The sequence below is a fragment of the Rhodnius prolixus genome, unplaced genomic scaffold (genome assembly GCF_049639745.1).
Source record: "Rhodnius prolixus isolate KJV_2025 unplaced genomic scaffold, Rpr scaffold_3, whole genome shotgun sequence".
Taxonomy (NCBI): Eukaryota; Metazoa; Arthropoda; class Insecta; order Hemiptera; family Reduviidae; genus Rhodnius; species Rhodnius prolixus.
The window spans coordinates 10,384,480-10,409,103 of record NW_027411603.1 but is presented as its reverse complement, the minus strand read 5'-3'; the positions used below and the strand labels follow the sequence as shown (position 1 = coordinate 10,409,103).

Below are 24,624 nucleotides of genomic sequence, written 5' to 3'. Positions count from 1 at the left end.
TTTTAAGGAATTAACAAGTCTTTTCTTCTACCATCATATATTTTAAGCATGACAATAATAATTTTTTCCTGCTTGTAGATAGGTCATTGATTGTATAGCTAAGAGCACCAAAATAAAGGCAAAACTTTTATATGGACACCCGGGGAGGAGGGAGCGCTAGAATTCGTCCCAGGATAAGATGGTTAGATGAAGCAGAAAGTGATCTGCAAAAGGCAGGTATTAGAAGATGGCACCAAAAAGCCGAAGATAGGGAAGAGTGGCACCCTTCTTTGAATGTGGTCTATAGGACTGTAGCACCAAAATAAGAATGTTTACGATAGATTCAATAACAGTCCAGAAATTACCTGGAATCAAAGAGAACTAGGAGTTTTGCGCTATCATAAGGCGTGATCCATGTCCACACGTCAATTCAGGATACAGCAAGCACACATCCGACTGGAATAACATTGACCAAACAGCTGCAGTCTTTTCAAATTAAAGTTTTTCATATTGCACTAAATATCCTTTGATTAATCACCAGAACCCATGAATTTAAAGAGATTTGGACTTAACACCATTCACATTCATGACTCAATTAACCGAATAATTCTTCTTAATCCTTTATATATTATCAAAACATCTAAGACAATCAATTTCATTTACCAACCCACATCTTCAAGAAGCCTAAGACTTGATTTTTCTGAGATACCAGAAAATACCCACACAACATATCTTCTTGTCAAAACGAAAGTTTGGCTGTGGATTTTCCAACCCAGAGAGCATTTACCCTTTGAGGAAACAACCGCATTAAGACCATCTTCTGGCGCACAGACATTAATGTTAGTGTGTCCACAATTTGGAGTCAAACTAAGAGGAAAGGATGAAACCCATGATTGACTTTGCATTTTTGAATGATAAAGCACTGATGTGATTTGTTTTTAAAGGGACAGATATATCAGGCCTTAAGTAAAAGTGTACGTACAATTTTCTTTTTAAAAGAGGCCAGTTAAAAATTGGATGAGAAGAGAATGTAAAAGCGATGAATTTGACGAGGGTATCGCCGAAATAGAATAGTTGAGCTACCTAAGCAGGCCCTCTGTAAGTTGTGTGCTTTTGGTAGTGTTGTTAAGGCCATGATATCCGCAGAAGGTTCCTGAGATATAGTTCCCCTATTGATCTACCTAAGAAAAAAGCCTTCATAAAATACTTCTCTTGAAAAGAAGTTTTTTTGTCCCCGCCCAGGTTTATAATAAAGTTCGAAGTATAAAAGTAAAAAGTTTCAAAGGAAACGTAGATTTTTTAAAAAACGAAAAACTTAGAAATAAGAAAACTTACGATGCACGCACAGCACATATCTTCTTGTCAAAACGAAAGTTTGGCTGTGGATTTTCAAAAAACAATGCGTTTAAATCCCCCTCTCACCCTTTCGTGAGGGAATATTGCAATCGTGCAGAATTCAATTTTGAATTTTTATCGGAAATATCCGTTTTGATGTCCACGTTTGTATCAAAGTATTTTGTTTCAGAGTAAGTAAAAAAATAAAAATCTCAGAAAGTTTCAATTTGATATTTACTAGGATGCCACCAGAGAATGTGACAAAATTTTCAGCAAAATAGCTCGCTAAAAGAGCCACTTCACTACTTCACTAAATTGATATATTGGTGCAATGGATTCCCTTCAAAACTAATGTGACATTTCAGTGAATTTCATGAAGTTGTAGACTTGTGATTGTATAAGTGTTCACAACAGATTTCGAACACAGAAGTCATCATAACTTTTTTTTTGTGTGTAAAATTTATCACATGACTGGGTCTACCTCAAACCTTGCACTATTTCAGGACCATCTAAGCTAATCTGCAGGAAAGTAATTGTTTGTTTACTTTAATTACGTCCAAGTTACAAAGAGAAGAATTACCTGTTGGATTTGTTGAATCTGCTTTTGATTCTCTTTTCCCGGTATATAGTTCCACTCTTCTTCAGATTCTTCACCACTATCTACTACTACGTCGTTATCGCCTACATAATTCTTTATCTCTTCGCCTGTTTATTGACATACAAAAAATCAATGTTACTTAATAAATAAGGTTTATTTATTATTTAAAAATAAATGAACGAAAAATTGGAAATGTTTGAATGTATACAGCTGTAGAAATCATTTGTTTGTAATTTTTTCTACTAGGTTGCCAAAGATAAAATATACGCAGGTAAAAAAAAAGAAGAAGAAAATTCGTAAGTTGGAGGGGAATAGTCGCTTCAGCTCGCTATATAACATAGAGTGGGGTATAAAGGTGAGCGTTAAAGGAACTGATCTATATATAGAGGCGATATATCGAGGTCTGAGGCGAGGTTTGTATTTACGTTCCGCACCAAGAATACACTAATTCCTCTGATCAGTAAATTTCTTTTCTACCTATAAACAAGTATTTAACCACAAATATAAAAAACAATCAAGTCATGTCATTACGTGGAAGGGCGGAGCCTTGAGGATAAATTTTATGTTGCTAGTCCAAAACTAAGTGTATGGTGTATGTAGTAACTGTTAACATGAAAACTATTTTTCCTGTAATTTATTCAACAAAAATAAAATAAAAATAACAGTAAAAAATCGATTCGATGGATAAAATAACTTGTAACAAAGACTCACTTTTTTCTTAAGTTAAAGAACAATTGCATCCGAAACATATAACAGGAAGAAAACCTACACACTACTCAAAACTTGAATGACAACTTACTCAATTATGTCACATTCACGATAAATTTAAATAAAACGTTAATTTTAATCTAAAAAGAAATTCGAATTTCATTCATTTCCGAATTTCATTTTTTTTTTTTCATCTAAAATTAATCGCATATAAGCAAAATTAACAGTAAAGGGATAATTATAATGGAACCAAATAACTATATCAATGACTTGTTATACAATGCACAAAACAGATGATAGAAATAAAGATTTTCATAGTTAGCCAACAAAGGGATTGTCAGTTATGTACAGCTTGCCAAAGTCAACAATCTTAACAAATCTTAGGAGGATGCCAGAACAATATTTTTTGGGCCGGCAGTGAACATGCGACAGATATTTTCTACTTGATTTTTCTCATTTTTCCTACCTTATTCACGTTTTAAAGTGTTCTGTGAATGAATAAATAAGTATATGGTGCAGATATACTAAGAATATCACTCACACATAAGTTTATACTCATAAATATGTAAAAATTAAGTACGACTGTCAACTCACCGAACAAATTTAAAACAACATCCTAACACTTCTAATGCAACTTCCTCCTAACCAATCTACTAAACAACTGAGTTAGATGTTTCGTTTTGTCAAGTGCAGCGCTGTTATCGTTCTCTACAATACTCGTACTTCCCCACCCCCTTTTCTGGCAATTTTTCCTTCACTTTCTCCCCGATTCTGGTCAGCATCTGCACCGATCAGGTGTAGCAGAATGAAAGGACAATTGCAATTTCCACTTGAACATCTAAGTGACCTCATACCTATAACCCAAATATTTTTAGACAACCATTGTTTTCTTCACATTCCTTAACTGTGAACGTTTTAAAGTGTTTTTAGAAAATTGTGGGTAAATGGATAGATGAACATTTTAGCACAAAAAGGGATAGAATCGTGGAAACTTTGCATTTCTCTGGGAAGTCAGAATGTTAATTGAAAATAATAATATGTAGCACTAATTAAAAATTTGAAAAAACTCTTGACCGAAAGTACAAATTACCCGAACCGTCCAATTATTTACATCAAATAATTACTATGATGTATTTTCTATATTTTATATGCGTAGGTCCCTTAATGGGTCAAAAAACTTCGGCGAAAACTGTCTTTTCCTTAAGGAACGCCATAAAATACTCTGTTTTACGAATTAATACTTGGGCGAAAGTTATTAAACACATACACAATTCTTATTTTTATAGTGAATACTTGCAAAACATACCAAATATTTAAAAAATAAATAAATAAAAGAAGAAATGGTGCACGTTTCTCATTGATGGAAATTCCACGTAGGTAGGCTTTCTTTTGGGTATTCAACTGAAACGTGTTTTAATTCAGGTGTTGGGTTACTGAACCGGAAGTACTACTCCGCTGAAAGTGTGTTTTTTAACTATTTTGAAATTTTATAGAAATAATTCCTACTTTAGGTACGAATGAAATACAAGGATCTACTCGTATTACTTTAATTTGAACATTTTTTAAGGTCAGTTTAGAGAAGAAAGAAGGTAGGTTTTCCTCTTGTGTTCTTTTTAGTTTGAATCCTGTTACCAAGAATGAAAACATTCATTCTTTTATACTTTACTTCACTGATTGAAGAAAATTTAAACTTAGAGAACTGTTAATATGAGATGTAAACCACGATACACACTCATTTCCTAACAACTGTGCTGAGTGGATTGGTAGGTAACCATAAATAATTAACAATATACCGGTTGTCAGTTAAAACGTGGACTTCATCATCTAAAGAATGCTGAAGTCCTAACAAGAGAAAATAAATAGCAAAAGAATCACCTGGGCCGATACTTTAGGAGACTAAGTGAACTTAAAGATGAAATGATGAGCGAGCACTACGAGAGAACTTTCTCAAAAAATTATTGTTTTCACTATAAAATTGTTCTAAAAAATATTTACATTCGAAGAAATAGGCTATTAACTTCAAGAGCATCATATAAGTTTGTAAACAATGCCTGATAGCTAGCAAAAAATAAACCTATTTATGAATACTACTGCAAATGCTTGCATAATACTAGTAACTGCTACTATGCAGCGCCAGTGTTTGATACGGCACAAGAATTCCCAAGCGAGTACCTACATTACACAGACTTCACTGCTTTTTATTATATTAATATTTCTATTTTGATATTGCTTACTCATGATATAAACATTTTAATTGAAACATTTACTAGGAAAATTAATTCTTTAATTAATAATAGGGGAAGGAAAGTGCAGGCTTTCCCCAGGTCATGGGAGTGCCATTACAGTTTAATACTCTGCTGTAAAGTATTAGTAGGCTGTCAACATATAAGTCAAATTTACAATTTCAAGCAAATTGGTTGTTCTAAAGTTCAAAAATTGTTTCAATGATTTCTCTAGTACTGTGCTTGTTTTCCCGTCTAAATTAGTCTATAGACTACTAATCTTGAGAATAATATATAACGATTCTGCTCCATAAACATTGTTTGCCCCAATTAAGTAATATTTGGCTGAGTTGCTGTGAGACGAATATCTTTTCCTATCTGGGATATGTGATATGAGGTTTATTACTGAGCATTATTTAACAACTCTAGGGCGTTCGACGGGGCTAAGGGGCTGATTAGATGTATGCATAAGGCTTGTAAACCTTAGCGCGTTTTCTGTAAGGACCTATTTATTTCCTGTCGGTATGATGAGCTGTAGGACCAAAAGTTCTGCTCTCTGAAGAGGAAAAACCTGTGCCTTCAAGCATTATCCAGCAGTCTCTTTCCAAATACTTGTCTTCTTGGTCAACATTGGGCGGATACTTCAACTATAGGCAAATAAAATCTCAGGAGGCGGTCGCGGTGGGAATACTGAATAGGCTACTTTCACCGTATCTGATCTAAATTAGTTTCAATGTTTAAATTAGAAAATTAAGTATAGAATGCAGAGAAACAACATTAGGATTTGTGTTTCTATACAAATATGTAATGCTTTTAGGTATCTGTGTTTCCAATATGTACTTAAATAATAAGAAAATTGAATTTTTAAAATATTACTTATACTTTCGGTGGGAGAAATCGTAAATCAAAGGCAAGGGCTTCAAGAACTTTTTAAGAGGCCAATTAATTTTAATAATATATTAGAATAAAACTAATGATACATATAAAGCAAAATAAGGAAAGTTAAATTAAGGATTAGTTTTAACTATAAAATAATGTAGGAAGCCGTAATAGAGAAAATTGATGCTCCTAAAGACAGCCGTAAGTTAGTGGGGAGACGAACATCTTAACTAAAGGAACTGCTCTTCTAATTCATGGCTTCCAGAAGAATGCCATCACAAATCTAATTTTTTAGGGACACAGGAATAACACAATAAATTTAAATGAATTGAAAGATGAACAAATAGAATATGATTTCTTTATTTGTTAGAAGCAATATTACTAATGTATCAATAGGCAGGAGGAGGACGAACTTCCTAGTAGAGCCACGTGGGAAGTTGTGTGCGGGAGGGCGAAATATAGCGGTCCTAAGATACTTTTATATCAATAACTGTAACTTCCACGTTTTAAATAAAATGTGGCGTGACATTCTACGGATTTATTCTAACTACAATAATTTATACTTAATGGACAAATTTTCTCCCAACATGGATTTTTATCATTTCTTACTCCTATAAAAGAAATGATAGTACAGTATTACGACTGTACAGCTTATAAATTTTGAACTTTCACAGGGAGCGCAGGTTTTGAGATCTAATTAACATGAAAAAGTAGTTTTTACAAGCTGATCTACCTGGCTGCATATGGCCTACTAACTGATAAACAGAAATCGAATGACGGTTGGCAGAAATTTCGTTTAGATAACTCCTTAATAAGGTTTAGATAAAAAAAATGGAGTAGTTGATTTTACAGAATCAATTTTTTAGTTTTCAAAATGTTTTACTGCAGAAAGAAAATTCATTTTACTGCAGCTGTACGGGAAAAGTGTTGAGTAGGCTTCCCATTTTACAAAATTCAAGGTGTTTATCTTCTTTGAACAAGATAAACAGTTCTCGGCCTGGCACTCAAAGCATTTTTTTTAGTTCATATATGCATTTCTCCCTTTCTAACTATAAAATAGGGTCTAACAGAACCTTCGATTTCAAGTTATATCCTTATATAACCTTTTATGAATATCCTAAATAAAACTGCAACCTATTTTATGGATTGTAGAGTTGTGGAAATGATAATAACAACGTCTCGATCAATATTTCTCTAACTCCATCCTACACTGCATTATACTTCTTCATTATTTATGTACTTCACGATAGTATAATGTTTAAACTGCTTATACTAAATACATAACAAAATTAGGTGTAATGTGTTGTGTTGCACGTGTTGTGCAAGCGTTGCCAGAAGCAGAGGGGAGGAAAAACTTCTATTTGGTGGAGAATGGGGCGTGGCAACCAGCTGCATCCGACTTAGGATGCCATAGCAACAGTCTCTGCTTGCGGCATCTCAACACCTTCACTTATCAGTAGGCCAGAAAAGTGTTTTGACTTTAAGAACCAAATGACTAATTTACTGTGGAAACTTGCAACAAAATATGTATACTCAATTTTAATAAAATGACACAACAAAAAGGGCGCCCCTAGATTTCATCGATATTGTACTGAAATCAATATTCCTTGCACAAGCTACACTAGTTACTCAAAAACTATAATGAATAACACACTCTGAAAAAAAAAAAAAAAATACTCAACTTAATTAGAATTTTAATTTTTAAGAAGTGCCACAATTTGGTAGTTTGAATGTTATACAGAGGAAAATAAATCATACAATTGAAATTGTGGCTAGGTCCAAAGAATTGCAAAAAAACAAGCAAAAATTGTATTACGTTCCACAATTAACTAGCGAAAATACTTCTCATTTTCTGACGACTTGACATATTAAGAATTTGAGACACCAGATTCCCACATTCACCACACTGCTCCTATTATAAATATCAAACAATACACAAAACTATAATAAAATAAGCTCATTCACACACATGCAGCTCATGCGCATTGATAAACTGTCTGTGTCATTGAGTTACAAGATGATGTAACTGTTGTATTTCCGTCGCTAATTAGAAACGGAAAAACGTTAAAATGTACCATTTGTAATGAGGAGTGAATCGAACTCATTTTAACATTACAAAATGATTGGGATGGTAACAAAGAAAACCTCATTTCAAATTTCCAATTTTGGGCATTGTCCATTCGCTAATAAAACCAACTAATCGATCAATTCCATCCCTGGTGGTAGATTTTACGATTACTGCCTTCACTAAAACAATGCAACGGGCTGTACTTCAAACAGAAGGCATTGATAGAAGGAAAATGACAGTGCAGTACCCTGAACGTGGTGGAAAGGAAAATTTCAAAGTAAATGCCTAGGAAGAACATTCACACAATAAAGTACTCTGATTATAAAACAAAAAAGTATCATCCAAATTCTTCACGAAAGTTCTAGGAAGAGCTAGGGGAGCACTACTCACACCCTGATGCCAAATTCTTAGGTCCCTTTAAACTTATATGTTTTAGAAAACTATGTCATGATATATTACTAAATTAAATTAAGTAAAGCAATGCCTATTCTTCTGGTAGGCTTTAAATCCATCTCCCAAGCTTTTCGTTGATAAAGGCGACTAGCAAACCGATCAGATAAATATGTCCAATAAGAATGGCACTTGAATATTTTATACATCTACCAGATTCTGCTCTATCCAAATACCATTAGTTAAGAACAATAGCACTTTTTTCCCGCGGGAGGAAATTTATCGAAGTTGAAACGACTGTACTTTTTTTTTTATCTCAAATCTAAGGAATGGTGTCCAATAGCTTCCTGAAAAAAAGATGCCTGAACCAAATTAAGACCTAAAGCGAATATGTTAATTTTTTAAAGAAATTTAAATGTGTGCAACCTTAGTCACATTGAAAGTGGTTGTGTTGTTACCTGATTATTTTGCAGCGTAAATAAAGCGAAAAGAGGTAAAGTAGGGTGAAATGTGGCCAATGTACGTAGGCCAGAGATAGATGGTTTTGAGTGAGACAGGCGGAAAAGTTAGTAATCAGTAAAACCGCACACGAAAACAATTAACAGCGCCGTTAGTAAGGAAAATCAGAAATATGTATACATTTTGCTGAGAAAACTGTCCTATACAAACACGACATTATGTGGGTTTTGGTTCTCGCTTTTCTTTACCTTTTGCAATGACTGCTGGATCCTGCAGCATTGGTTCTTCAGTCGCTACTTGAATATCTTCTACTTGCACCTCCTTCTGTTCATCACCAAATACCATTTCTTGTTCTAAAACAGGCGGTATTGGTGTCTCTGGTTGTGGCAAGACATTAACTTTTATTTCTTCTTGTACGGCTGGTTGTTGTTTCTTTGGAGGACTTTTACGTACAGCATCAGCGTAAGACCAGGGTAATGTCTGCAACCACACCTGCTGCTCCTTTTCCAAGCGCTCTTGAGGCCATACTGTATATAATGGATATTGGGCCTTATCATTTTTGTGTTTATATCTTTTCATCAGAAAATAGAAGTATATTGTTGGAAGAAGACAAAGCAAGCGGTTAGCGAATGAAAAAACAAATGAAGAAATTGGCCAAACTGATGAAGAAGTAGAAAAAATAAGAAGAAAATGCATTTACCGTGAACTTCAGATCATTGAACGCCTGACAAGAAAGATAGAAACAGTCACACCAACCACCACAAATGAAATAGAAAATTAGAAGAAGACAAAGTAGTAACACTAATTAATTTAAGAAAACAGATCAATTCTTCTTATCGGCCAAATTCATCATTAGTACACTTAAAACAAATAAAAATAAAAAATAAAATAATTCCTACAATTACGCAACAAGTACATTCAATTGAAATGAACTAACTTGCCCCAAATATTATTGTTACAACAAATTTTGTGGTTATTAGGTTAAAAACAAAAAGGGATAGGTTTTAACTAAAAATTAAATTGATTAAAATCAAACTTGCCGAGCTTTCAAGAAACATCCGTAAATTATGGATAAAAATCATTTTTGTGCTTTAAGCAAGGAGCTATTGCTGTTCTGAAGAAAGGTAAAGCGAAACCGTCGTTCTGGGAGAACAAAGTTTGAGGGAGAGATTTCGGTCACTCTCCTCATTTGATAATTTACTGCTTGAGTAAAAAAAAGTAAACTGTAAAACTGTCATGTTCGTAACTTCACTCCTTCAGGGTGATGCATTTTTTGGCAAGTAGTTAGGAGATGAGGGCATAGGGAACAAATGAGCCAACCAAGTAACGATAAGCCATCACTCATGTCCAAGAAGTCCCTGCCGATTAGAGAATTACTTGAGATTATTGGGATACCACCACGAACATCTCAGTAGGCTTTTAGGTACTTTTCCCGATTTTAAGTATAGCTATATTTTTGCCGATTCCTTTGCGTCTTATTCTACTAAAGCTCAACAAATTTTCTTCGTATACGTACAAGATGAAGTTTTTCAATGTCTAATTTTTTCAATAATCAGTTTCAGGCTTTATCTACAGCAACTTTTTAACAGTTAATACCTCACAGTTGTACTTTTAATTACATTTGTTGGAAAAATGAAACAAAAAACAGTTTGCTACTGAACTTTTATAAGTGACTTTAAAGTTTAATCTTTTATCGTGATGAGCAGAAGAATAATTAAGGAACACAGAAATGAAATGTAAACGCATGCAAAATATTTGTCCAATTTCTCTTCCCTACTTTAATATTTTAATGATTATTAATTATGGTCCAATATTTAAAACATTGATTTACAATTATGTTAAAATATAAATTAAAAAACATGAATCCCAATAAATAATTAAGAAAAATATTTTCAGGAGTATTGCCAATATTTCTGCTATTATTTGAAATCATAACATGCTACAAAACGTGAATTAGACGCAAATTTTCATAAATGAATAATAGACAACTACTTGAAGAAAAACGAAAAACTGGAAAATACACTGGAAAAAAACTGGAAACTGGTTACTACAAAAAGTGATTTTTAAATTTTTTTTCTCGCATTTATACATACAAGCCATGTATCCACTTGTGGTAAATATTCGTAACATATCAGTACTGATTATATCGTATTATTAGATGGCACAGTAAGCGTTGCTTCGTACCAAATACAGCAATACAAAGTAACGCATCGGTATTGATTGGTAATCGGGCGATAGATGTGATAAGATACATTGGTTTTTTAGCGGAGATGGGTTTGCAATCTCGTTTTGACTGAGTCTAAAGATACATTTTTTGTGTATATCGTATAATATACACACATTTTTGTTCTATTCATTATTATTATTATTATTATTATCATTTATACAATTGTACATTACAAAGTGGAGTCATAAGAAAAAAAAAATGAATGTTAATTTATCAAAAATATGAAACTGTAGAATTCCGAACACTATGAATGAATAACATTAAGAAAAACACAAAATCACTAAGGTGAATTCTTATCAAAACATTTATATGTCCAATAACAGATTGAAAATGCCTGCTAAGCTTATTCTCATCTACGATTTTAATTAAGTCCACGAAGAAAGTACTTCTGTTTCATTATATTTCATGAAATGATGTAAACAAATATTAGGTGGCAGCATCTATTGAGGCCGAGTCAACCTATTGTTCATCCCGATCGTATTACTGTGTCATGCAATGCAGTATTTGACAGAGTCAAATTCGACAAATCAAGACAAACTATTACATAGGATCCTACGATAAACCCTTTTGCGAGAAGTGGATAGATGACTTAGTGGAAAGTTAGTTTAAAAGTAAAATATCGTGCAATTTTATCAATTAAACCAAAATACATGTAAAACACATTTAAAATGATCCATATCTCGCTGCATGTTGTATTTTGTACAATCATAGTGGTTATTACAGCAATATTTAATTTATAGGCTTTACACATTACTTTTCACAATTCACTTGTTTAATTAAATAATTTTTCAAGATTTTAAGTAGGCAAAAGATTAGAACTTGAGCTTAAATAGGCAACTGCCTTTTAAGGACGATTCAGACACTATTTTCTTATGTTATCCAGAAACTACATATTTCCTTCATTAAATAAAGGAATTTTTTAAAAAATGAGCTTTTTGTTTCCTCAAAAAAAGAGTTTTACCATAATTTTTTGAAACTGATTAATGCTGACTAATTATACAATTCAAAAACGGAAAATTGCAGGAGAAATGATGACTTATTACTGCGATTGAGCACTACCATCCCATTTGCAACTAGGATTTATGTCAGTATTAGGTAATAAAAATTTAGAATTTTTTTGATAATTTCGATTTTAAGGTACATGGTGTCAACGATTCATTCAAAATTTGATTATACAATTTTTCTATTAGCGATAAGCAAAAGATTAAGAATGGAATAAGGTGCATTATTTCCATTACCTTTGATGCAAAAATCTAACCATCAAAAAACCTAACGTTAGTTAAAAAAAAAACAGTTCTCAAACGAAATTGGGCCAAATTGTTTTTATTATTATTAAAGAAACTACATAATTGAAAGTTATATATTTTTTAAAAGATAGTTTAACGTTAGTCTCTACTAAACTATAAAAATTGGAACATACTAGGATAGAGTGAAAGGTACAGTAGATAATAAGCAGTTAAGGTTAATATGGAATAGTTGAGAATGGGGCGTCATGCAGCGAGATGGAACCAGGCGTTAAAAGCGTACCTCCTTTACGACCTCTTTCTATTTAAGGATATTTTTCTAAATGGATTAACAGAAATCTAAGTGCTGAGAGATGTACCATTCATTGGTTTATGTAACCGCAACTTTTTGCTATCGGTGGCACAACCAAATTTATATTCCACTCTGCTTAGCAACCACAAAGTTTTCAATTTATTACTGAGATTATTAGTGGGATTTACTGCTTTTAGACCAAAATAGATTTATTAGCGAAACACTGTTGAGATCATACACCCTATCAACCTACAGCACTAAAACCGATGAAACCATTCAGCCAGATTCTCTAGGAAAGTCCAAGAAAAAAACACTAATCACTCACTACCAATCCCTTTCTCTCCAGTGCCTTCCATGATATTCAAAAGAAGATGTCTTCAAATTAAAAGAAACTGGATAGATGCTAAGTCAAATCAAGTTTCTCCACGTAATGTTCAGGAAGGGCGGAGAGCAGCTGCGGTTAAAAAAAACAAACCTCTTTCCCGAGGAAGAATACTAACACCTCCAGCAAGTCGGTCAGGTATTCAACTCGAAAAAAGACAAGGAATGGAAGTCTTGCTAAAGTCAGATTTTTCCGTACCTTGGAAATGAGAATTTAATTTTTCTGTTTAGCAAATTACCAATCTTAAAAAAAATCCCGTTTTCAGTCTTTCAAAAATTAATCTTTCAACATGAAATGACACACTAGTTGCGGAACTCTGCTTTAGAGATCGAAGTATTTCGGTTAGCATGTTTTTCTAACCAGCTGCTGCATCGTGACCATGTGGACACGATAGAAACTGTAACGAAATAGGAAATCTCTCAGAAAATATGACGCTTCTAAGTTAAAATGTTTTTCGTCTCATCTCGTCAGACATCTGTTTTTTTTTTGGAGGGTCCAACATTCAACACAATTTATTTGTTATTTCAAGGTTCAAACAATGAAAGGGTAAAAAAAAAACTATTCATAATGTAACATGACTTAGGTAACTTTTATCTAATCGTTTATTTACTATTTCAATTATTTGAAAGCGTCGTAAAGAGAGGTACGCATTAAAACATAAAGATACAATTTAGAGTAAACAAAGTGAGTATATGAAATTACCAGGTGCCTGTGATACCATTGCCTTAGCAGCGGCAATACTAGGCGATAGTAGAATATCGTCTACAGAGTCCACATCAGTTTCCGGACCCATATCATCGTCATCCATACGACCATTATGTCGTCCACCGCCTACCGCCTCGTTTGGGGATGTGTGATGTCTCATCCACAGCTGATCCACTACGGACGCTGGCTGTTCCAAATCGTGCACCTCCATACTATTACCACTACTGCAAGAAGTCAATTCACTAGGATCACGCAGGAAGATGGTAATACAGGAAATATTGTCTCTTGATAACTGTTTCTTTGCCAATTGTACCAGATGTTTGCTTACCCCTCCGGCCACCCCTGTAACAAAAAATTATTATTTTTATATATGCAATTATTATTTTATAATTATATCATGTCACAGGTAAATTTCAAATTTCCACTACTAATCAGGATGGTGTCAATAATTTGTTGAGTCAGCATGCTAACGTTTTTATTTGGGGACTACGAATTAAGAGCAAGTTTTGGTGAATGTTAGCTTCTATGCATAGCGCAACATTGTTTCTTTTTCTAACTTTTCTTCGTATAAGTGGGAAGTGAGTTATGATTCTTCTCAATGAAACGCCAATTCAACCATTCATTCAATTTAGCTATTGCAAGAATTAGAAAATTTAAAAAATACAGGCGCGTAACTTTTAATCAAAACATATTATGTTCCTTAGTTAGTCATAGAGTACCCATTACTCAAATTTGTTAAGAATATTAGCTGTTGTATGTAACATATTAGTTACAAGAGTTAAGTAACCAAGCTCAATGTATAGGATCATATAACTATGCTACAAGCGGAAATTCCAAGGACAGTTAAATTTAGAAATGGTAATTAATATGCACTAATAACAAAAATGTCCTCGGTAAACATTGTCTAGTCAGTGTGTAGGTAGGTATTTTTCACTATCCCCTGTTGTCTTGGGAATCTGTGCAGTTGAAGGAATTTAAAATTTTTACAAATATTAACTTTACCAACGTCTTGCTTATTTGTATTAAGTACTCTGATTGTATGCTTAGATTTTCTCTTAAAATAACGAATATACAGACATTTAAAAATCCTTTTTACCTACAAATAAAAGCAAAACCGATTTAAGGTTGAGACATTTTTAAGAAAATTTTATAACAATAAAAAAAAAGTTTTATGTTGAACATGTCGCGGGTATTGGGGTATGTGACACAGCTTCCTATGCTCAAGAGAGGAAGGGGGAAATAAGATTTAAAAGAATTCCTCACATCTCTTCATGGTACGGATCTCCTTTCACAACTGTTCTCCTGCTGCAAGAGAAGAGAGGTCAACAGCCCGCCCACCTTAGTAACAGATTTTTAACAACCACAAGAGAAAGGTAGGTTGGAGGAAGCACGACTGCAGGATGTCTCTTATTCTTGTCAGTCCTGAAAGGTCGGCACTATGTATTACTACTTCTTGCGGGAAACTTCTACCTTTTCCTTCTGGGAGAGGTCGTGAACCGTAAGCAACCGTAATAACTCATGGAAATGTCATGAGTGCTTTGATACTGACAAAAAAGAAAACCTGCTATGGAAATATTCACACTATTGGTACAATAAATGGACTCATTTTTTCGAATTACGAATTTCCAACGAATAACTGAACTCCATTGGATTTTATACATACACTTCCTTAATTATCAATCTAGAATAATCAATTGTGCTTCACATTGTTTACTAAAATGAGCATTTATTTTCTCCTTCTTCAGAATGTCAATATTACTCAATTAAGTGTTTGCGCAAGACTTTCGACATACCGTCTGAATGAGGATGGCGAATCATTTTTAATAATTTCCATAACTGGAAATCAATACACTAGAACCTTCTCAGGACACTTATCTTTCCAACGATCTGAGACATGCGAAAGTACTAAGATTAGCTGGTTCTACTTAAAAGAAATTTGCCAAGCGTATTACAGTCAAGAATAAGTTAAATAATACAGTTTTACACAATTTTAAATAAAAACTATTATAGTTAATTACACAATACATTGAATAATGATGCAGGAAAGACCTTTATGGTTATTTTAAGAAAAGGTTAACAACTTTTTCCTTTCTAAAGTGCAGCGAAAAACTGGATCTAGCCCAAACTCTCCTGCGTGAGCTTAATAGACGGGTTTGTTTGACGGTTGGTAATTAATCACGATTTGAAGCTTTAGGACTGAGATATAGTCAAAAATGTGTAGTGTACAATCTCTGAGACATCTAGTACGTCTCTAAAACAGAATGTTAATAAATATTGTGCCTTATAAATATTTTATTAAAATTATTTATGAAAGTAATATTTTATTAAAAATTCATCTTTATTTATGATAAAACTAAGATGAAAATCAAAATAGAGAAAATTATTAATAATCATCATCACATTCATCCTAAGTATCTCTAGAGTTTTTAGCCAATTCATTTAAGGGGCTTCTTCCGTCAACTATTCCTAGAATCCTGGTTTAATTTTTTGTTTCAAGTCTGACCAGTTTCTGTTTTCCTCGCCGCCAGACATTTGACTAAATGAGACGATAAGCTCAGTGGTTAGTGAACTGGACTCCAATGCAAAGATGCCGTTTTTAAGTTCAGTTGCCTGCTCTTAGACAGATTCCAGGAGCCATCAAAAATCAGTACGGTGGCACATTTCCAGTGGATGGATTTGGAATCAAACGTAAAAGGAGATTATAGTTATAAGTTTGAACTATTACTTCTACGTGTGCTTACACAGATTCTTAAATGTAACTTTTTTTTAGCTATTCCTCCAAAGAACTGGCATTTCTCGTAAAAAGTCAACTTCAAAAAACTATCACGAATGCGATAGTTCTCTTAAGAAAAGGAAGTAGAAAATAAAAAGAGGTCTGTAAATCTTCCTATTACAATGTTCTTTCTCTGGACTACTTAAACAGTGTACTATCTGCCCTAGAGGATGCTATTTCTACCAGACGGCTTTCCAAAACAAACATGCTCTCACACACTAGGATTTTTTCATTACTTGGCCAACCCTTTCAAAATAACTTCCCAAAGGTCTACAGCAGTATGCAAGCATTTTTTTTTTTCAGCTTGACTAGAGTGTTACAAATGTTTCTTTCTCTTTAACTTTTAAAAGAAGATGATTACTTGGAAATTCACCGACATATTTTATTATTATAATACACGTAAGTAATGAGGCGCTCTTTAAGCCCAAAAAAAATCTTTAAAAAGATGTGTTACCTATCTCTCACCCAGAATTGAAATGTCTAGTAATGGTAATCTGATAAAGTGCTGCCTGTTAATAAAAAACAAGACAGTCCGAAGATGGGCAGAACACTGAAAAAAGTTCTAGGCGCTATGACCTCAGATAATGCCGTGCTTTAAATTAAAAAGAAAGAAATATGTAAAACCAATTCAATTTTGAACACATGATTGGAAGTGCCATTTTACTGATAGTTGTTTTTTAGCTTTATTCGATAGATTTTTCGAAAATAGTCCCTAATGATTTATTTATTATTATTTTTTTTTAACTAAAAATGATAATCATACGGAATAGATTTTATCTAAATCTATTTCAATTTATTTGCCTTCTAAAATGAATTTCAGGGGTAATTCTGGAGACTGGTTCCACTAGAAATTTTATAAGTTAGAACCTTCAGCATTGTAAGAGAAATTCCTGTGAGAATTCACTTCGAATTTAATTTCCTTTTATAATAATAGCGAGAAAAAATGCTCGGCCAATTGAATTATTTCATCAATGAATGTAAGAATCCAACGCTACTACTTACAACCCATCGGTATTCAAGGCATACAACACACTGAACAATAGAAAGACTGTGAATGTAGGTAATATGTCACATAGGATTTAATTTGCATTGAATGAGGGCAACCAGAAGGGAACAAAAATGTTTCTATTAAAATTCTAAGAGCGAGTTACTGCAGATGGATGACGTCAAAAGAATAAAATCGTCACAAGTTATTTTTAATTACTAGTTAACGGACTTATTATCATTATCTAGAAAAAAAAATGAAAAAATTGTGTCAAGAGTCACTCAAAATTTTCTTTTAACGAAGTTATTTAAATTCTAATTGATTAGTTTTCTTCCAAACTTCGCCAGTATAGTTTTAAAGAACAACTACTGCAAATAATTTAAATTAAGTATATTTATGCTAAACAAAACAAGGCACTAGGAACACCGCAACTTGGTGCATTAGAACTCATTATATCTTTCCAAGTTTTAAAGTTTGAATACGTTTTTTTGGGTATATAGTAGGTCTTTGAAGACTCGTATTCTTACTCTAGTTAATAGACGTTTTAATATGACTTTAATTAAATATCATGTGACTTTAACATTCTCTTTCTTCCCACAATCGTTTCAATACTCTTTTTTGAAATTTTCTGTAAACTCCATATTTATATTTCATGTAAGTAGATTTATAACTTATATTTACTCATTTTGCTGGGCGGATTCTTTTACCTAGTTCAATTCGAAGAGAAGAATTGACACTCGATCCTATCTATACTGCGTAATTATGTACGGTTTGACAAACTATACAGTGAGAGTAAGAATGTAATTGTTTTAAATTATAAAGTTGAAGAAAATGAAAAAGTCAGTACTTCGAGAATTGTAGTAATGCGAAAGTTGAGTGAGAGTTTACCAATCAGTTTTTCTCAATAACCATCCATCATCATTGAGGAAAATCCTTATTGAGGAAAATCGTTAGAGAAAAAACTAAGAATTGATATTATATATACTTATAGCCATTCTGAACATCCGTCAGCGCTTCAACTTAATATCCATTTTCTGAACTTCTGGCAGCTTTTGATTTACAGATACAATTTTTTTTTTCTTCTCAAATTCTAGAAACCATCAATTGAAAAGCCAATATCATAACTCTAACAAATATTACAACCTTCAAACAAACACTATTTACTAAAGTAATCATTCTTTATATGAGAGAGCAAATAAGAATTTAAACTATTGAGAAAATTACCAGAGAAATGCAGAAAATACAAGAGACTTTAGTTCCCCAGTTTTTTTTCTATTGTAAAGTACCTGTGAAGTGACAGAATGGTGGAAGGAGAGACAGCCTGTGGTTTATGTGCTCTTAAAGTTTGGTGCCCTGATGTAACATCAAGAGGTAAACTAAAATTTGTTGTACCACATCTGTGTATATTTAAAATTTACAGAAGGTAGGTTAACAGATATAATGGGCACAAGGGATTTGATAAATTATACTACCTCACAGACTGTACAATTCTTTATACAGACGAAGCGAGATTATAAAATAGATAATATACAACCTACCTCAAGAATCTATATTACGTCGACAATGGGCCTATCGTAAATATTTATAATTTACTACTTCTCAATACAATAAAAATATGGACATTTAAGTCTTAATGTATTTAATATAATAAATGTATAATATGTATATTAATCAAACAAATACCAATAGAAAGGCAGGGAGAAATACATTACATCAACACTATTCTATTGAACATAAGGATCATTCCTTTAGAGAAATGTTCGTCACGTATCTGTATGCAATTGTAAAGAATTTATCTTAGTAGAATTTTATGATAGCGTGCGCTAATAGGATTGGATACATTCCCCGACGTTGGGATTCTATTCTTAAAACAGTCAAGTGTTACTGACCTGCCTTCCCCCATCTCAGTAAATGTGAACAGAAATGTAGGGGAACTTAAGCATCTTTCTGCTTAAGTGATGGTCTTTTGCAGGAGAGTTTTATGCACTTCATCTCTTACAAAATAATAAATAGGCCTCAATTAAAATAAAACCAGTCAAAAGAAACACACACAAATGAAAATAACACTATTTCTATGAATTTTCGAGGCCTAAATTAAAAATGGGTATTTTAGTTGGTTCGTTATCTCCAGATACGGATGAGCGTAGAAAAGGAATGATAAATAGAGTATTCAGGGTTGATTACAAATCAAGAATTGCGGAAGAGAGCCATTGAGGAAAATATTCACAGTGAATACTGCAGATAAATCCAGTTATAAATATCAGACCCAGCAGAACCTCCAAGTAGACGTGGGAAGTTTCGAGAAAATCAAGAAAGTGAAGTCTCTAGAAAAAATGTGTAAGTACTCATTAAATGAGTGGGTACTTACACTTCCTTATTACTCTAAGATTCTCTGGTGTGACTCTACCAAATTATGAAGTCCCAATTATTGCGATTTATCGTTTACGTGTTGTTGAGATAAAATTTTCACCACTCTTTCAGACTCTGAGAATCTCTCAAAACTCGCTATTGAAAATTTATCAAAATCGCAATACTTTTTTTTTACTAATAGTAAAAGAAAGCAATATAATTGGAATAGAAGCAGAGCTTACACTTATTACAATCGACCGAGATACAACCATACATTTGGCTATTTCAAGCCCCGAAATATCCAAACATTGATTTCCATGTTGGAGTAAAAGAGAAAATATGGTTACATAATTTAATGGAAAGCGTGAAGATTTAAGTGGGAGAGATAGCAGCCGACTGGAACCCAAAAAAATTATTTAACAGGCGATGAATAACTTTACATTAATATTAAAAGATTGTTTAAAGTAAACTGGTTAATATATATATATATATATATATATATATATATATTTGTATTCCGCAGTAAACACAAAACAAAATTCTTGTGTTTACTGCGGAATACAAATTTACTAATGATTTTTGTACAGTTACAATGAGGGCAGTACATTAGATCCGCAGTTCGAGTCCTGAGTGTAGGTAATTTTTATTTGCTAGAAAAATTTTAATAAATATATTATAAAGAAAATTTGGGAATTTTATCTTTTATAGAAAAATAGAAAAAAATTGTCAAAGTTGGGTGTTTTTCAACGTTACACTTTTTCGTGCAGTTTTTGATGGTCAACCCTTATACAACTGTCCTACCGGACAGTTTTAATGTGTCTCGGTCCTAGTCCAAGACTTCTAATTTGGTAGCTGGACGTTAAGCATTAAATGTGATGCATGAAAGTCCAAAACCGGTTAGGGATACAATAAACATGCCTGCTACAACGGATAAAAACAAAGATACCTACCCACTTCTATGTATTCTACTGTATTGCATCCTATCCTATGTTACTTCAAATTAAATTTGTAGCAAATTGAAACAGAAAAAAATGAGTATATATTTTAAATTATTTACTAGCGAAGAAGGGAAGAACCAGGCACTTAATGTTTTTCTGCACTAATTCTTTATAAATTTGGGGGCAATTAATTTTCTCTAAATACCGTAATTTTAAAATTGAGACAATTTTTCTCAATGAACCACAAATAATATCTAACTTATAATGGAAGATTTAATCTAGAGAAATAATTTGTACCTAAATTATTTGTATTACACATTCTAAAAAGAAAAGAATGGTGGAAAAAACTGCACGCTGGCAGTAATCTTTGGGAAAGTTTATTGTTATCATAATGTTACTTTTTAGCCTAGGTTAATCACGAATGTTGTAAGCTTACAAAGCTTTATGTGCGATATAATGTAGGGCATTGTTGGCCCACTGCATTTTACTAACCTAAGATAATGCACAGAGCAATGTGTGTAAACGTTTTCTCACGTTGGTGTTTGGATCTGCAATCTCATCATCACTGGCTAGAGTCCGGACTCAAGAAGAAACTGTTCTTTCTTTCTGTCACTATTCCTAACGTCGGTCGAATTAATTAATTAATGAGTGACTTAAAGCCCATGAGTTCAGATAAAGACCTTGAGCTTTTGGTTGACTCCCTTCCATTAAAATTCCTATTGAAATGAATCAAAACAGAAACCAATGTACTTTTTTTTTAATACTTAATTTTAAACCTCTTTTTTTTTTATAAAGTTTTGAGGGAATCTGAGCTCGTTTATTTCCGATAAAACGTTCTTCAAATATCTAATACAATATTTTCTATCATCAAGCAGTTGTAAAAAATTAAACAGAGGAAAAAATAATATAAAAAATTAAATAAAGAAATATATTTCTAGTAAGGTTTACATTCTACTGCCCAGCAATAAAACTTAACTAATGGAATGAAGTGAGCACGTTTAACAGAGATAACGAGTATTTTATTAGTAAATCTAGAATGAGTTTCTAGTAACCACTAACAACTGCTGAAAATAAGATCAGAGTAATTTGGAGGAGGTAACTAGTAAAATCAAAACTGGTTATAGCCATGGTTACATTAAGTTCTACGCCCTTATTACGATAACATTTAGGCATACTGCTTACTGTTAAGTGATGAAAATTTTTATCAGCTTTTTTTATTAAGCACCTTCCATCGCTTTCCTTCGTTCTAAATTCAGTTTTACATTAAAACCAAAATTCTAAGAGTATCTTACATATTTTTATCTTGAAAATATTGGTTAAATAGGTTGATACGAAAAATCACAAAGAAGCTTTGAAAAATCAACTTTTGATGTGATATAGTTACTCGACTTTCCCTTACCCCTTGAAATAGGAGGAGGGTTATTTAGTACTTAAGAACATTAAGTTCTTGGTTTCTTGCTTTATAAAAGAAAATAATTTATTTCAATTTTTCTACTAATTTGTTTTGTACCTTATTTAATTTTCACTAAATTATGCAGGCGATTGCATTAAAAGACAATAAATCGCGGCAAACCTAAGAAACCTTTTCTTCATGAAGTATGACTTCTGTTAAGTGCATTTATTTTTCAGGTCGTCTTCACGTTGTATGAACACTTTTTTCTAAATAACTTCACCTAAACACATCTTGAAAAAAATGTGAAAAAGTTTGTTTTTCTTCTCTTTAACAGGTCCAATATTGTCGATTTTAAGTGCACTAAAGAGAGAGAGAATAAATAAACTGCGCAAGATCTCAAAACAACATCATGTTGACATTTAAAAGTTCAACTCTTGCGCCAACCATTGAAAGATCAATAACATTCAGGAGTAGAGCTTCATTTGTGTGAAGGTGGAGAAGGTCACCGACTTCTGCTCTAACTGAAGTATCAGATCGGGTTTACTGTTATTAAAGTGATTATAATAAAAGCTAGCTCAGTATTTTGCCATGGAAGTAATTTTGTTGGGTAAAAACTTATTTCAAAGTTGAAAGAAATGTGTGTGTCTTGCCATAAGAGGGTGAAAGATGAGGGAACCATCTCCCAAGGGAAATGTGACGGGTTTTCTTCTTCAATAGAAGAATCTTTCCTTTCTCCCCAAATAGAAAAATATCCGCATTACGGTAGATAAAAACAATGGAATAAGAAGAAAACTTGTATCAAGATGATAGTGGAGGTCACAGCGATGTGAAAAGTGAAAAATAATCCAACAGCTTCACTCTTCAATGAAATTCTGCGCACAAATAAACCCAACATTTATTTTCACATTTCTAAACCGCAAGCCTGGTTTTGCGGATCTTATGAAACAAAAATTTTTAAAAAAAATCTTGAGCATGAAAAAATGATAAAATAAAAACAAATTAAGCAGGGAGATAATTTATCGTTACTTGCATGTGGCCACATTTTTCTTTGTAACACTTAGCAGAACTAAAGAGCTTCCACAAAGTGGACGGTTGGATTAAAACAACAAAATAAGTTTTATCCACAAGAAGTACATGGTAAGAGTTCATCTATGTGTATTAGCACTTCATTGATAATGCTGGCTTAGAGGCGTTGAACTAGAATAAAGTATGGAGATCTATCACTGAGCTGGAGACAGTAACAACTGCCCTAAGTATGCAAGCTGGTACCATGTAGTACAAATGCTCTCGTACAAAAAGAGCAATGGAATCCAATTGAGATTGAGTCTATTGGTACTTCCAGGTTGCTGAAACAAAACAAGGCGCTGTAAAATACAAACAGCAATAAAACATAAATCAACGCCACAAATACGAACATCGGCAGGATTAGTTTGTTTAATTAAAACCAGGAAACAAGACCTTGCTCGAAAAAATGACCACTAATTGGGCGTAGTAATTAATTTGGTAGAAGTTGGAATTTTCTACTAAATTTATTAAATTTGTATTTAGTTCTGCAACCTTCAGTGGAAAGTGGAGAGTCTAAGGGGTTATAAAGGTGAGCCTAACGACGCCATTCAGACACAGAACAATCCTAAATCAATATATATAGTATAAGTTTTATTAGAAAAAGATTTATGGAGCTTTAGGTTACGGTTATTAACAATGGAGGCGGACTACTGAAGACACCTTCGTCAAAAACAGTGATTACACTGAGAGCGCATTCTTCGTTACAGAAATTAAAATTTAGGGGTCAGCGTAACTTCGTAGTTCCTTAAAAACCATTTTCCATTTAAAATTGATTACACAGTTATCGCTTTTTATTCGTTTAGTTGCTTAATTTAAGGGGAATCTGTAATAAGTATTAAAAATCTTTCACCTACTACTTGATAATTCATTTTGATTGGAATGAAATTTCATTGAAAGCTTACTGATACCATAGGCCAGAATCATGGACCATAGAAATGGTACCTATTGGACTGTTAAATTTGAATTTTCTGTGATTTACTGTTTAAGAGTTATTCTGTTATATACATATATTATCCTTTTTAGAAAAAGAGAAAACAGAAGAGACTCAGAAGAACTTTACACTGAGATACTACCGTTTTTCAAAACACACAATAAAATATTTTTACGATCGCAATATCTTCTTTTATTAATACCAAGAGAAAGTAATAAATATGAAGAATATTTATTCAATTGTGGAGGAAACCTGGAAACTTGAAAAAACTAAATTTCAATCTTTGACCTAGAATATGACATTTCCTGAATCAAAGCTTTAATTACACCTCATAATTGTTAAGTGCATAAAACAGGCTACCACTCCAGAAAATCCTAGAAGCAATTAAGTTTGCTATAAACTAGGAAGAACTTCATTATAAAGTCATTATAATGGTATAGTAACATAGGTAGGTAAATAGAGAGAGAGACCACATGTTATTTCATGAACCCCTCCACTTCGGGTGAATGCAGCCGGGAGAAATACTCTTAATACACGTGGCTGTGGTAGACAAGCCCCCGTTTAGTTTCCGGTTATTGATTTTTAAAACGGACCAAGTTGAGAGTAGAGCAGACAGCCTCCCATAGTGTCTCGATTACCTCCAGCGCTTCACAACCCAGTCTGCTTGCCCACATTTATAACCAGTACGTGTTCTACTACCAG

At 33.0% G+C, this 24,624-nt stretch overlaps 1 protein-coding gene across 3 annotated transcripts in view; it reads right to left on the bottom strand.

The window, feature by feature from the left end:
- LOC141453507 (uncharacterized) overlaps window positions 1-24,624 on the bottom strand; it is a 192,840-nt gene that overhangs the window by 11,519 nt on the left and 156,697 nt on the right. Inside the window, exons 1-4 of one of the 3 annotated variants that reach the window (XM_074126855.1) lie at window positions 18,232-18,256; window positions 13,486-13,830; window positions 8,887-9,165; window positions 1,895-2,019 (exon numbers count right to left, since the gene is read on the bottom strand). In XM_074126855.1, the coding sequence (XP_073982956.1) occupies window positions 1,895-2,019; window positions 8,887-9,165; window positions 13,486-13,830; window positions 18,232-18,250 (768 nt within the window). In that variant the 5' untranslated portion in view covers window positions 18,251-18,256. Of the gene's footprint in view, window positions 1-1,894; window positions 2,020-8,886; window positions 9,166-13,485; window positions 13,831-18,231; window positions 18,257-24,624 lie in introns of those variants that run through there. The other 2 variants (XM_074126853.1, XM_074126854.1) reach the window with 2 other exon arrangements.